This window comes from Oncorhynchus kisutch, linkage group LG16 (genome assembly GCF_002021735.2).
Source record: "Oncorhynchus kisutch isolate 150728-3 linkage group LG16, Okis_V2, whole genome shotgun sequence".
In the NCBI taxonomy this organism is placed as follows: Eukaryota; Metazoa; Chordata; class Actinopteri; order Salmoniformes; family Salmonidae; genus Oncorhynchus; species Oncorhynchus kisutch.
Genome location: NC_034189.2, coordinates 33,671,906 through 33,687,606, shown reverse-complemented (window position 1 = coordinate 33,687,606; position 15,701 = coordinate 33,671,906). Strand labels below are relative to the sequence as shown.

The 15,701-nt window shown below is 46.5% G+C and overlaps 1 protein-coding gene across 2 annotated transcripts in view; it reads left to right on the top strand.

Annotated features, from left to right (window-relative positions):
* LOC109906631 (sodium/potassium/calcium exchanger 2-like) overlaps window positions 1-15,701 on the top strand; it is a 182,428-nt gene that overhangs the window by 117,373 nt on the left and 49,354 nt on the right. Inside the window, exon 6 of one of the 2 annotated variants that reach the window (XM_031792246.1) lies at window positions 12,228-12,278. The exons of the other annotated variant lie outside the window; for it this stretch is intronic. Coding sequence (XP_031648106.1) covers window positions 12,228-12,278 — 51 coding nt within the window. The remainder of the gene's footprint in view (window positions 1-12,227; window positions 12,279-15,701) is intronic. 2 annotated transcript variants of the gene reach the window in all.

Genomic DNA, 15,701 nt, shown 5'->3' with positions numbered 1-15,701 from the left:
TCTCTGTTGGTGCCATTTTCAACCTATATTTTCAGCTATAACTAGTCACTCCATTACAACTGCAGTCACTTCCACTACTATAACTTATTTCACAACCATTACTACTTTACGAAAAGCTAGCAAGCACACCCATTTTCTTTAGGAAATCTACTTATAATTATTATTATTACAGACTCCTCATTGGATATTTTGGATACCCTAGATAATTTCTGCATTGTGGTGTGGACATGTTGTTGCTGTTATCTTTTCTGTAATTACCATTTCTATATGGCATTGACCATTGCCGAACAGACAATTACCATGAATGGTTCACCCGCCAACACACACTCTCACCAAAAGTACCTCTTGTCACACAGTCTAATGAAGTGTGGCTTACAGTAAATATTGCTCATGCAAATAAAAAATTATACATTTTTCAACAAAGAGTGGCTTATCTGCTAGATTAGATATGCCATATGTAAAAGTTGCTAGATCGAATCCCTGAGCTGACACAGTAAAAATCTGTCGTTTTGCCCCTGAACAAGGCAGTTAATCCACTGTTCATATGCCGTCATTGTAAATAATATATTTTTCTTAACTGACTTGCCTAGTTACAACGGTTAAATAAAAAAAATGTAATAGATATTTACAAACAATCAATACTTATAAAAAAACAGTAAGGGGATATAATAGATCACTATATGATTCTTTGTTCTTGTCCTGGCCATAGAGAGGCTTTTGTTCTCTATTTTGGTTAGGCCAGGGTGCGAATAGGGTGGGCATTCTAAGTTTCTTTATTTCTATGTTTTCTATTGCTTTGTTTTTGGCCAAGTGTGGTTCTCAATCAGAGGCATCTGTCTATCGTGGTCTCTGATTGGGAATCATACTTAGGCAGCCTTTTCCCTACCTGCGTTTTGTGGGTAGTTGTTTTCTGTAGTTAATTTGCCTTACTGAACTGTTCGTTTTTCACTTTGTTATTTTATTTGAGTGTTTTGATAAATCAAAATCATGAACACTTACCACGCTGCGCTTTGGTCCGATCCTCATTCTGACGAGAGACGTTACAGAACTACCCACCACCAAAGGACCAAGCAGCGTGGCCAGGAGGAGCAGGGATCATGGGCCCACTAGAAGAGTGAGTGGAGGACCTCATGGACATGGACAGGAGGTTATGGCAGGGGACAAGACCCTGCCATGTGCAGGCTCAGCGTTTCTGGCCTCCGGTGTGTCTCGTCAGCCCAGGTTATCCTGCACCAGCTCTACGCACGGTGTCCCCGGTTTGCCAGCAAAGCCCAGTGTGGCCTGTTCCAGCTCCCCGCACTTGCTGGGCTAAGGGGGGTATTCAGCCAGGACGAGTTATGCCAGCTCTGCATTCCAGACCTCCGGTGCGCCTCCATGGTCCAGTGTGGCCTGCGCTGGCATGCGTAGCCCAGCTCCACTCACTAGGCTGCCAGTACTTCTCCTCAGTCCGGTGAGACCTGTTCCGGCTCCACAGACCTGTTCCGGCTCCGGCTCCACGTCATCACTCCATCCAGCGATGATCCGCGGCACGAAGCCTCCAGTGATGATCCATGGCACGAAGCCTCCAGTGATGATCCATGGCCCGAAGCCTCCAGTGATGATCCACGGCACGAAGCCTCCAGTGATGATCCATGGCACGAAGCCTCCAGTGATGATACACGGAACGAAGCCTCCAGTGATGATCCATGGCACGAAGCCTCCAGTGATGATCCGTGGCACGAAGTCTCCAGTGATGATCCGTGGCACGAAGTCTCCAGTGATGATCCGTGGCACAAAGTCTCCAGTGATGATCCGTGGCAGCTCCACTCACTAGGCTGCCAGTACGTCTCCTCAGTCCGGTGAGACCTGTTCCGGCTCCAAGTCATCACTCCATCCAGCGATGATCCGCGGCACGAAGCCTCCAGTGATGATCCATGGCACGAAGCCTCCAGTGATGATCCATGGCCCGAAGCCTCCAGTGATGATCCACGGCACGAAGCCTCCAGTGATGATCCATGGCCCGAAGCCTCCAGTGATGATACACGGAACGAAGCCTCCAGTGATGATCCATGGCACGAAGCCTCCAGTGTTGATCCGTGGCACGAAGTCTCCAGTGATGATCCGTGGCACGAAGTCTCCAGTGATGATCCGTGGCACGAAGTCTCCAGTGATGATCCGTGGCAGCTCCACTCACTAGGCTGCCAGTACGTCTCCTCAGTCCGGTGAGACCTGTTCCGGCTCCAAGTCATCACTCCATCCAGCGATGATCCATGGCACGAAGCCTCCAGTGATGTTCCATGGCACGAAGCCTCCAGTGATGATCCATGGTACGAAGCCTCCAGTGATGATCCACGGCACGAAGCCTCCAGTGATGATCCACGGCACGAAGCCTCCAGTGATGATCCACGGCACGAAGCCTCCAGTGATGATCCACGGCACGAAGCCTCTAGTGATGATCCACGGCACGAAGCCTCCAGCGTTGATCCAGAGTCCGGAGCCTCCAGTGACGGTTCCCAGTCCGGAGCCTCCAGCGAAGGTCTCCAGTCCGGAGCCTGCAGCGCGGCCCCCAGTCCGGAGCCTGCAGCGACGGTCCCCAGTCCGGAGCCTGCAGCGACGGTCCCCAGTCCGGAGCCTGCAGCGACGGTCCCCAGTCCGGAGCCTGCAGCGACGGTCCCCAGTCCGGAGCCTGCAGCGACGGTCCCCAGTCCGGAGCCTGCAGCGACGGTCCCCAGTCCGGAGCCTGCAGCGACGGTCCCCAGTCCGGAGCCTGCAGCGACGGTCCCCAGTCCGGAGCCTGCAGCGACGGTCCCCAGTCCGGAGCCTGCAGCGACGGTCCCCAGTCCGGAGCCTGCAGCGACGGTCCCCAGTCCGGAGCCTGCAGCGACGGTCCCCAGTCCGGAGCCTGCAGCGACGGTCCCCAGTCCGGAGCCTGCAGCGAAGGTCCCCAGTCCGGCGATGATCGGTGGTCTGGTTCCTCTGTCGATGATCTGCGGCCGGTTTCTCCAGTGAAGGTCCATGCGCTAGGGCCGCGACCAAAGCAAAGGGATCTGCGGGCGGAAGGGGTCTACATCCTGCACCGGATCCGCCGCCATGAAGAGATGGCCACCAGGTGTGGCCACCAGCTGCATTAAGTACTGCAGTGCATCTCCACCAAGGCACCTGCAAGTTCCTGGACATTTCTGGGGGGAATGGCCCTAGCCCTCCAATCCAACAGGTCCCAGACGTGCTCAGTGGGATTGAGATCCGGGCTCTTCGCTGGCAATGGCAGAACACTGACATTCCTGTCTTGCAGGAAATCACACACAGAACGAGCAGTATGGCTGGTGACATTGTCATGCTGGAGGGTCATGTCAGGATGAGCATGCAGGAAAGGTACCACATGAGGGAGGAGGATGGCTTCCCTGTAACGCACAGCGTTGAGATTGCCTGCAATAACAACAAGGTCAGCCTGATGATTTTTGACACACGGCCCCAGACCATGACGGACCCTCCACCTCCAAATCGATCCAGAGTACAGGCCTTGGTGTAACGTTCATTCCTTTGATGATAAACGCAAATCCGACCATCACCCCTGGTGAGACACAACCTCAACTCGTCAGAGAAGAGCTGGTGATGACCCGCCTTACTACAGGCCTACAAGCCATCAGTCCAGCCTCTCTCAGCCTATTGCGGACAGTCTGTGCACTGATGGAAGGATTGTGCTTTCCTGGTGTAACTTGGGCAATTGTTGTTGCCATCCTATACCTGTCCCGCAGGTGTGATGTTCGGATGTACAGATCCTGTGCAGGTCTTTTTACACGTGGTCTGCCACTGCAAGGACAATCAGCCCTCTGTCCTGTCTCCCTGTAGCACTGTCTTAGATGTCTCAACGTATGGACATTGCAATTTATTGCCCTGGCCACATCTGCAGTCCTCATGCCTCCTTGCAGCATACCTAAGGCACGTTCACGCAGATGAGCAGGGACCCTGAGCATCTTTCTTTTGGTGTTTTTCAGAGTCAGTAGAAAGGCCTCTTTGGTGTCCTAAATTTTCATAACTGTGACCTTAATTGCCTACCGTCTGTAAGCTGTTCGTTTCTTAATGACCATTCCACAGGTGCATGTTCATTCATTTATTATGGTTCATTGTTCAAGCATGGGAAACAGTGCTTAAACCCTTTACAATGAAGATCTGTGAAGTTATTTGGATTTTTACGAATTATCATTGAAAGACAGGGTCTTGAAAAAGGGACGTCTCTTTTTCTGCTGAGTTCATCAGAATGATCAATAGTAATGCAACGTTCATGTATCATGCTCTATGTAAATCCTATGTCAAATGTGGCACAGTATTCTGGTGACACTCTGGTGCAGGGAACTACCCCTGGTCTTGCGTGTGTGGCTGGTCATGGCACCTGGTTATTGTCGCCCCCATATAGTCTGATCTATGATCGTATGCTATCCATTCATAATTGATCATGCAGCTCAATATGCGCCCCCCTCCCACCCCAGCCCTGTTCAGTTTTCACCCCCATGCCTCCTTTTTTTAGGAAACCTAAGAGGTTTTCTGCTACAACCACTCAGTGCTCAGATGCCTTTACTACCCCACACAGGAATTGTTAGATGAATGATTGGGCCTTGACTAAATTATGTAAGCCCCCCCCCCCCCCCCAACTCGGAGCATCGTAGTCGAGGTTTTGCACCTAATGGTGCTATGATGCTCCGAGTTGGGGGTGCTTACATAATTTAGTCAAGACCCAATCGTTCATCTAACAATTGCTGTTGAAAGAATCAATGTTAAAAGCCTTTTGCTCCAGGACACTGCATTTTCATTATGAAAAAAAAATACAGTAATGAGGTCATGCCACAAGGACAAAAAAACTAGTTCTTATGTCCCGTTGCAAACAAATATAAGTGGGATTTCATTAACGGCACAGTGCAGTCAAAAACGTGATTTTTCTGTGTTTAATATACAAAAAAAAAAAGGAGAGCCACACACTCAAGGAGCTCAGATGCAATAATGTAATAACCTAATAACCAAAGTTTCAACAGACACGCTGTCTTCATCAGGGTATAATGACAAACACTGCGGGTCACTAGTTATATGGTGTCAAATGACACACACAGGTGTCTGTAATCATGGCCAGGTGTAGCCTGATATCATTGGTTAATTCTCAGATAGAAACAGAACATACAAAAACATGAATGGATAGCATACGATCATAGATACAATGTGGCTACATAGGCTTACAAACATTTACAATGAATAGCAAAAACACAATAATCATGGAATGGCTTCAGATCAAAGTCTACGTTGAGCCCGAAGGGAGCAAGGGTCTTTAAATTAACGATCCAGGCAGCGTCTTGTTTAAACTTGATTCCAAAAAGTGGGCCACGATGCTCCGAGATTCGTACTTTTTAATTTGCGATTTGTTTTACCCACATAATTTTTAACACAAGGACAAGTTATAAGATAAATAACTGCCTTAGTGGAGCATCTGATAACATCTTTGATTGGGATCTGTTTCCCTGTTTGGGGGTGTTTGAAGGATCTACATTTATAAGTGCCATTGCATTGAGTGCAGCCATTGCTCTTGTAGTTTCCATCCGATAGAGGCGCAAATAGACATTGTGCAGGGATATTTTGGAGTGGTAAATCAGTGTTTATCAATTGATCTCTGAGATTTCTGCCCCGCTAGAATACGACCAAGGGAGGGTCCGAAAACACATTACCGCCACTGTCATCGGATCTTAGAATGTGCCTATGTTTGTGAACGATACCCTTAATTTGTTCAGAGCACTTTGAATGGTGGGTAGTTAGAATGCAAGAATGCTTCTTTTTGCGAGACTGTCCTTGAATGAGATCATGTCTCGATTAGTTTAACATTTTCTCAATGGCAGTATTAATCTGACCATTAATCTGACCTCTCCTTGAATTTTCTTTGCTTCTCAGCCATATTTCTGTCTAAATCTGATTGATTTCTGCAAATTCTTTTGATTTGACAGATTTGGCTGTAGGGCAAACTGTTTTTCACGGGAAGCGAGTGACAACTATCCGCCCTCAACAAACTGTTACGATGAGTAGGTTTCCTGTATAGAACATTATCCTCACACAAAATCAGAAGATCAAGGAAACTGATTTGACGTGTGTGAGATTGCATAGTTGTCACGTTCTGACCTTTATTTCCTTTGTTTTGTATTTATTTAGTATGGTCAGGGCGTGAGTTGGGTGGGCAGTCTATGTTTGTTTTTCTATGTTTTGGGGTATTTCTATGTTTCGGCCTAGTATGGTTCTCAATCAGAGGCAGGTGTCATTAGTTGTCTCTGATTGAGAATCATACTTAGGTAGCCTAGGTTTCACTGTGTGTTTGTGGGTGATTGTTCCTGTCTCTGTGTTTTGCACCAGATAGGGCTGTTTTTGGTTTTCCACGTTTATTGTTTTGTAGTGTTCGTGTTTATCTTTGTTTATTAAACATGAATCAATATAATCACACTGCGTTTTGGTCCGTCTCTACTTCACCAAAAGAAAACCGTTACAGAATCACCCACCACAACAGGACCAAGCGGCGTGGTAACGGGCAACAGCAGCGAAAAGAGGAATGGACATGGGAGGACGGTTTGGACGGCAAGAATATGGACTATACTACTTGGGAGGAAATAAACAGGTGGGCAGTCGACCCAGGGAGAGTGCCGGAGCCCGCCTGGGATTCGATGGAGCAGTGCGCGGAAGGTTACAGGAGAAAGAGGTTGGCGAAGCAAGCACGGCGGCGCGGATGGAAGCCCGAGAGTCAGCCCCAAAAATGTCTTGGGTGGGGGCACAGGGGGAGTGTGGCAGAGTCAGGAGTCAGACCTGAGCCAACTCCCCCCGTTTATCGTGAGGAGCCAAGGAGGAGCTCAGAAGCAGAGCTGGTGTTGGAGGTGAGCGAAGCAGAGACTGTGAAGGAGTTAATGGGGAAATTGGAGGAGAGAGATATGAGGGAGTTGCTGGTTTGGTGCATGAGGCACGACATTCGCCCAACGGAGCGTGTCAGGGATTTAATGGCACCTGGGTCAGCTCTCCATACTCATCCTGAGGTGCGTGCTAGGGGTCTGGTGAAGACTGTGCCAGCCTCACGCACAAGGCCTCCTGTGCATCTCCCTAGCATTGCACGTCCTGTGCCATCTCAGCACTACAGTGCTCCTAGCAGTGCTAACCGTGGCGGGCATGGTGCTGGTCAGGCACCGTGTTATGCGGTGGTTCGCATGGTGTCCCCAGTACGCGTGCTTAGCCCGGTGCGCTACATCCCAGCTTCCCACATCTGCCGGGCTAGGGTGAAGATCCAGCCAGGGCGGTTGGTGCCAGCCCTGCTCTCAAGATCTCCAGTACGCCTTCACGGTCCGGTCCATCCAGTGCCACCTCCACACACCAGCCCTCCGGTGGCAGCTCCCCGCACCAGGCTTCCTGTGCGTGTCCTCGGCCCAGTACCACCAGTGCCAGCACCACGCATCAGGCCTACAGTGCGTCCCGCCTGTCCAGCGCTGCCGGGGCCTTCCTCCTCTCCAGCGCTGCCGGAGTCTCCCCCCTCTCCAGCGCTGCAAGAGCCTTCCTCCTCTCCAGCGCAGCCGGAGTCTCCCGTCTGTTCGGCGCTACCAGAGCTCAGTCCAGCGCTGTCAGAGCCTTCCTCTCCAGCATTGCCGGAGCTTCCCGTCTGCCCAGCATTGCCGGAGCTTCCCGTCTGCCCAGCGCCATCTGAGCTACCCGTCTGCCCAGTGCCGCCTGAGCCACCCGTCTGCCCAGCACCGCCTGAGCCACCCGTCTGCCCAGCGCTGCCTGAGCCACCCGTCTGCCCAGCGCCGCCAGTGCCGCCAGTCTGCCCAGCGCCGCCAGTGCCACCAGTCTGCAAGGGGCCGCCTGTGCCGCCAGTCAGCAAGGGGCCGCCAGTGCCGCCAGTCAGCAAGGGGCCGCCAGTCAGCCAGGGGCCGCCAGTGCCGCCAGTCAGCCAGGGGCCGCGAGTCAGCCAGGGGCCGCCAGTGCCGTCAGTCAGCCAGGGGCCGCCAGTGCTGCCAGTCAGCCAGGGGCCGCCAGTCAGCCAGGGGCCGCCAGTGCCGCTCAGCCCAGAGCCGCCAGAGCCCCTCAGCCCAGAGCCGCCAGAGCCCCTCAGCCCAGAGCCGCCAGAGCCCCTCAGCCCAGAGCTGCCAGAGCCACTCAGCCCAGAGCCGCCAGAGCCCCTCAGCCCAGAGCCCCTCAGCCCAGAGCCGCCAGAGCTTCCGCCCCTCTGTCCAGAGCTTCTGCCCCTCTGTCCAGAGCTGCCCTTCAGTCCAGTGGGGTCATTTAGAGGGGTCGCCGTGGTTAGGAGGCCACGAAAGCAGACAATAAGGCGGACTAAGACAATGGTGAAGTGGGGTCCGCGTCCCGCGCCAGAGCCGCCACCGCGGACAGACGCCCACCCAGACCCTCCCCTATAAGTTAAGGTTTTGCGGCCGGAGTCCGCACCTTTGGGGGGGGGGGGGGGTACTGTCACGTTCTGACCTTTATTTCCTTTGTTTTGTATTTATTTTGTATGGTCAGGGCGTGAGTTGGGTGGACAGTCTATGTTTGTTTTTCTATGTTTTGGGGTATTTCTATGTTTCGGCCTAGTATGGTTCTCAATCAGAGGCAGGTGTCATTAGTTGTCTCTGATTGAGAATCATACTTAGGTAGCCTGGGTTTCACTGTGTGTTTGTGGGTGATTGTTCCTGTCTCTGTGTTTTGCACCAGATAGGGCTGTTTTTGTTTTTCCACGTTTATTGTTTTGTAATGTTCTTGTTTATCTTTGTTTATTAAACATGAATCAATATAATCACGCTGCGTTTTGGTCCGCCTCTACTTCACCAAAAGAAAACCGTTACAATAGTAAACCTTAGGTGCTCAGAACAAGAGTTAAGAAAAGCATGCAACGCCTGGAGCTGTTTTGCATCACCCCTACATAGATCAAAAATATCATACATTTACCGTTTCCAAATAATAATGTTAGGCAAGAATTATTTTTGAGAGGATTGAAAATGGACTGTTTCTCCATGTAACCCACATACACATTAGCATAGTTAGGAGCAAAAGGGGACCCCATAGCAGTACCCTTTGTCTGAATAAAGAAATAATTTAAAAACATGAAGTAGTTTTTGGTGTTCGTACTATTTCATTCTGCGAGTTCTGCGAGTGGTTCTGCGAGTGGTCTAATAAAAAGTCAACAAAAGCCGATAAAGGGTACGTTACTGCATCAATGCCCGCAACAATAGGGCGCCCTGGAGGTTTTGTAACATTTTGTGTAATTTCGACAAAGTATAGAAATTGGAAATTTTAGGGTGTTGAGTAGCCAAAAAGTTTTAGTTTTTTGGTGATTTGACCAGAACTTAAATACCCATCTAGGACAGTGAATAATAGATAGTGTTCTGAAATTGGGAAGTGGGGTCACTTCTGAGTCTCTTGTAAAAGGTCTTATCAATCAGTTGTCTATGACACTCATTTACATAAACTGTCCTATTCATGAGTACAACTGACCCCCCTTATCAGCAGGGCGGGTAAGGACTGGCGTATCGGATTGTAAATCAAGCAACGCTTGTTTTTCATCCTTAGGTAAATTATGGAAAAATATGTACTCCTGGTATCTGTGACCATCAGACGCATATCTGTATTCCCAGTCATGTAAAATCTATAGATTAGGCCCTAATTTATTAATTAACTTGACTGCATGTTGCATTTATATTTTGGTTCAGTGTAGCTGTGGTCATCTGACTAGAATCAACAAAGGCTTTCTACAACAATAGCAATATTAGCGCAGCTAGCTAGCTAACATTGACTAGACCATAAAGCAACACACAGGGACATGCATTGCCAAACAACACTACTGTCACCTTCTGGTTTGGAGTATTTAAACAAGGCTAAGCGGCTGACGATATTGAGGTCTTTGTTGTGTGAACACAAACATTTAATAAGCCTACTGGTGTGTCTGTGTTATTAGCTATACCATTGTAAGAGCCTCTATGTACACTGAGTGTACAAAACATTAATGATAAAAGCTCTTTCCATCACATAGACTGACCAGGTGAATCCAGGTTAAAGCTATGATACCTTATTGATGTCACCTGTTAATAAATTCATTTCAATCAGTGTAGATGAAGGGAAGGAGACAGGTTAAAGAATGATTTTTTTTAGCCTTGAGGTAATTGAGACATGGATTGTGTATGTGTGCCATTCAGATGGTGAATGGGCAAGACAAAAGATTTAAGTGTCTTTGAACAGGATATGATAGTAGGTGCCAGGCGCACCGGTTTGTGTCAAGACCTGCAACACTGCTGGGGTTTTCACGCTAAACAGTTTCCTGTGTGTATCAAGAATGATCCCACACCCAAAGGACATCTAGCCAACTTGACACAACTGTGGGAAGCATTGGAGTGAATTGAGGCTGTTCTGAGGGCAAAACGGGGGAGGGGGCTGCTCAATATTAGGAAGGTGTCCTTAATGTTTTGTACACTCAGTGTATATTGAGATCCCTGAAACCATCAAATGAAAAATGTATATCCCCTCAATTCTGTTAGATTGAACATGTAGCTACTGGATATGTACAGTTGAAGTCGGAAGTTTACATACACCTTAGCCAAATACATTTAAACATACTTTTTCACAATTCCTGACATTTAATCCTAGTAAAAATTGTCTTAGGTCAGTTAGGATCACCACTTTATTTTAAGAATGTGAAATGTCAGAATAATAGTAGAGAGAAGGATTTATTTCAGCTTTTATTTCTTTCATCACATTCCCAGTGAGTCAGATGTTTACAAACACTCAATTAGTATTTGGTAGCATTGCCTTTAAATTGTTTAACTTGGGTCTAACGTTTCAGGTAGCCTTCCACAAGCTTCTCACAAAAAGTTGGGTGAATTTTGGCTCAGGCCTCCTTGCTCGCACACACTTTTTCAGTTCTGGATTGAGGTCAGGGCTTTGTGATGGCCATTCCAATACCTTGACTTTGTTGTTCATAGGCCATTTGCCACAACTTTGGAAGAATGCTTAGGGTCTTGTCCATTTGGAAGACCCCTCCCTCATGATGCCATCTATTTTGTGAAGTGCAGTCCCTCTTGCAACCAAGCATGATGCTGCCACACCCCTGCTTCACAGTTGGGATGGTGTTTTTCGGCTTGAAAGCGCCTCCCTTAATTCCTCCAAACATAAAGATGGTTATTATGGCCAAACAGTTCTATTTTTGTTTCATCAGACCAGAGGACATTTCTCCAAAAAGTACAATCCTTGTCCCCATGTGCAGTTGCAAACCGTAGTCTGGCTTTTTTATGGCAGTTTTTGAGCGGTGGCTTCTTCCTTGCTGAGCAGCCTTTCAGGTTATGTCAATATAGGACTTGTTTTACTGTGGATATAGATACTTTTGTACTGCTTTCCTCCAGCATCTTCACAAGGTCCTTTGCTGTTGTTCTGGGATTGATTTGCACTTTTCACACCAAAGTACGTAGGACGGCTGCGTGGATTTCATGGGGATTATACTTGCGTTGTATTATTTGTACAGATGAATGTGGTACCTTCAGGCATTTGGAAATTGCTCCCAAGGATGAACCAGACTTGTGGAACTTGTGGAGGTCCATTTTTTTTCCATTTTCTTTTGAGGTCTTTTGATTTAACCATGATGTCAAACAAAAAGGCACTGAGTTTGAAGGTTGGCCTTGAAATCCATCCACAGGTACACCTCCAATTGACTCAAATGATGTCAATTGGCCAATCAGAAGCTTCTAAAGCCATGCCATAATTTTCGGGAATTTTCCAAGCTGTTTAAAGGCACATTCAACTTAGTGTATGTAAACTTCTGACCCACTGGAATTGTGATACAGTAAATAAACTATCTGTAAACAATTGTTGAAAAAATGACTTGTGTCATGCAAAGTAGATGTCCTCGCCGACTTGCCAAAACTAGTTTGTTAACAAGACATTTGTGGAGTTGTTAAAAAACAAGTTTTAATGACTACAACCTAAGTGTATGGAAACTTCTGACTTCAACTGTATCTCGGATGGGAAATTGTTATTCATTCAAAGTAGGTATAAGGATTCAATTGTTTCTGTTGTTGTTGTCATGAAGTCCTTGCTCCTTTGTTTTGCATTTATGCAGTGATGTCTTGGTCTGAGAGAGAATTTGCTATCCTTCTCTATGCTGTGTGTGTGATGCTAAACCTTCAAAATATCTTGTTCTTCATGCTCCTTTGCTTTTCTATGTCTTTGTTGCCTTACTCTTGCCTTTTGCTGTAACGTTGTAGAACTTGGAACTTATGGAAAACTAAAATATTATCACACAATGACCGAGGAAGGTAAGCCTTTTCAATAGATTATTTGACTCACTTTTCTCATTTATTTTATTTTTCTCTACATTTTGGTCACTTTGCCTCATGCTTCATTGTTTTGTGCTTGTACTGTATGTTTTTCTTGGTTTGATCACCTCTCTACGAGATTTCACTAACATAAGTGCAGATATTGTTTGCCATGCCCTTTGTAACTTTCAATTTTTTCCATTTACATATTTGTTATTTGTGCTCAGAGGTATTTTACATTTGTTGTATGTTTTAGTGTTTCTTGATTGATTGTATTTGTTATTATTAATGTTGATGTATACTAAATGTCTCCTTGGAACACACCATACAGGAATGAAGGAACTATATTTATTTATTTTACTCTGGAAATTCTATTTTTAATTTGTGAAGCTGAAGTTAATATGTGCAGTGTCGACCATACAGTTCTCAAAATGTTTGTGAGAGAATTTTCACTTACTCTTTTTAGATCTGCTCAGGGTTTTTCCTGATGGGTCTAAATTTGACTATAATTTAGCAGACAGAGGGACCATGCTAAGTTATTTTCCCAACACTGATCTGCTAGTGAGTGGATATGCACTGTCCTGGTTTGTGATTACTCTCTGACCCAGGTCATTGACAATAGAAATGCAAGATTTATATCGGTGTCTGACTCTTTTCCATGCAAACAGGCACACATAGACACACACGCATGCACAAACATACACAAAAAACATTGAGCATCGCATCAGTCCTGTCCCTCTCATCTTGGAGAAACAGATCGGCCAAGCGTCAGCACACTCTCGGAAGCCCCACAATCGACAGTGAGAGCAGAACTGCGTATGCACGTAAGATTTACGTCACCAATTTTGGTATTGTGGAGTGACTCATCCACCCAGGAATTGCATAACAGTATCAGAAAACAGAGTAGCAACAGAGAGATAATGTAATAATGATATTTGGGAAAGGGTTGTCTTTGATTAAATTTGGTAATTAACTTTGAAGATAGATATTTTGTATTGTGTGACTTACACCAGAGGCAATGACAAAAAATAGGCTCATGCTGTGTAAAGGCTTGGAAATACAAAGAAATATTTTTGAAGTGACAGTGATTTAGTAAACAATGTATGGCATAGGGAAATCACTGTGAATACATTGCATATTTAAAAAATGTGTCAGTGCTAGACCGGCTTAAAAATAGATTGACCGAGACCTTGCGGGTTGAACTGTACCATTATACCTTTACCCAGAAGATGAAGGGCACTCTCCACATTAAGGACAAATACTGTACTCCTGCTTCAGATACAGCATTATGCCCATCCATCCATGTCTGAAGAATTTGCTGGAAGCTCTGATCACACACAGCATGCAGGCGACCTCAGTGCCGATCTCCCAAGGTGAGTCGGGCTAAAGGCTGTAGACGCGGAGAGTCAGTGATCCATATCAGTGTGTCAGAATGTATTAACAAGTGTGTGCAAGGGCGTTGATTGCTACAGACAGCGGATAGAGAAAGCGAGGGGGGGGGGACTCTGTTGCGCTGGGTTGGTGTTGGGGAGTTAATGATTTTGCTGGAAGGTCACAGATGGTGACATGGTTGGGTGGACTACATGTCGATGACTCACCACAGCAGCCCTGATGAAGTAGCCAACCTTACTTTATTCAGCCAAAAACTCATTAAGCTTTCATATTGATTGACGTACACTCGCCTGATTGAAAGTATGCACAACATATGTGCACAGACTTGCACGCTCATGGATGCAGCATGCCGTTAACAAGCGCACATGTATGCAGCATGCCCATATCTGCATACACAACAACTTCAGTAAGACGTGATGTATTTCAGACCCTTGACTTGTAAGCCTTTACACTGAGTGCACAAAACATTAGCAACACCTTCCTAATTTTGCCTGCAGAACAGCCTCAATTCATCGAGGGCATGGACTACAAGGTGTCAAGCATTCCACAGGGATGCTGGCCCAAGTTGACTCCATTGCTTCCCACAGTTGTGTCAAGTTGGATGTCCTTTGGGTGGTGGGCCATTCTTGATACACACGAGAAACTGTTGAGTGAAAACCCCAGCAGCGTTGCAGTTCTTGACACAGTCAAACCGATACCCCTGGCACCTGCTACCATAACCCGTTCAAAGGCACTTAAATATGTTGTTGTGACCATTCACCCTCTGAATGGGACACGTACACAATCCATGCTTCAATTGTCTCAAGGCTTAAAAATCCTTCTTTAACCTGTCTCCTCCCCTTCATCTACACTGATTGAAGTGGATTTAACAGGTGACATCAATAAGGGATCATAGCTTTCACTTGGAATCAGGTGGTAAGTTTATGTCATGGAAAAGTGTTCCTAATGTTTTAATAATTATATATATTTTTTAAACTAAAAATGAAATAATTAGTGCCAACTTTGCACCAGGCAAAAGTTTAGTAAATTTGGCTAGATGAGGTCCATATATGATCATTATGAACCTCTTGTCACTGCTAAGGAGTATTTATGTCAGTTATAAAGCCTTTTTGTGGGGAAAAACTCATTCTGATTGGCTGGGCCTGGTGGGCCTGGTGGGCCTGTGCCCTTCCAGGTCCACCCATGGCTGCACCCCTGCCCGGTCATGTGAAATCCATAGATTAGGGTCTAATGAATTAATTTCAAATGACTGATTTCTTTATATGAACTGTAACTCAGTAAAATCTTTGAAATTGTGCATGTTATTTTTATATTTATATTTTTGTTCAGTATAGATTTTCCAATATGATCTGATCTATTTTCTTCTTATTTTGACCTCTATGTTAAATGTATAATCTCTTCTTATTATCATTGTGGTCTTTTTTTATAAATATATTTTGGTACATCAAATGTGAATATGCTGAGAAGAGGTTCATAATGATCATATATAGACCTCAAGCCAAATTTACTAGACATTTGCCCGGTGCAAAAATGGCACTAGTTATTTTTTTTTTCTTTTTCTTTTCTTATTTTACCCCTTTTTCTCCCCAATTTCGTGGTATCCAATTGGTAGTAGTTACTGTCTTGTCTCCTCGCTGCAACTCCCGTACGGACTCGGGAGAGGCGAAGGTCGAGAGTCATGCGTCCTCCGAAACACAACCCAACCAAGCCCGCACTGCTTCTTGACACAACGCACATCCAACCCGGAAGCCAGCCGCACCAATGTGTCAGAGGAAACACCGCACACCTAGCGACCTGGTCAGCGTGCACTGCACCTGGCCCACCACAGGAGTCGCTAGTGCGCGATGAGACAAGGATATCGGCAGAGCCTGGGCTCGAACCCAGAGTCTCTGGTGGCACAGCTAGTACTGCGATGCAGTGCCTTAGACCACTTCTTTTCTTTTTTATTATCTCTGTAAACCAGAAGGGAAATCTTGCGCTAGCTACTGAAATAAGTTCTGGGGGAGATGTATGAGAAAATATTCTAGAACG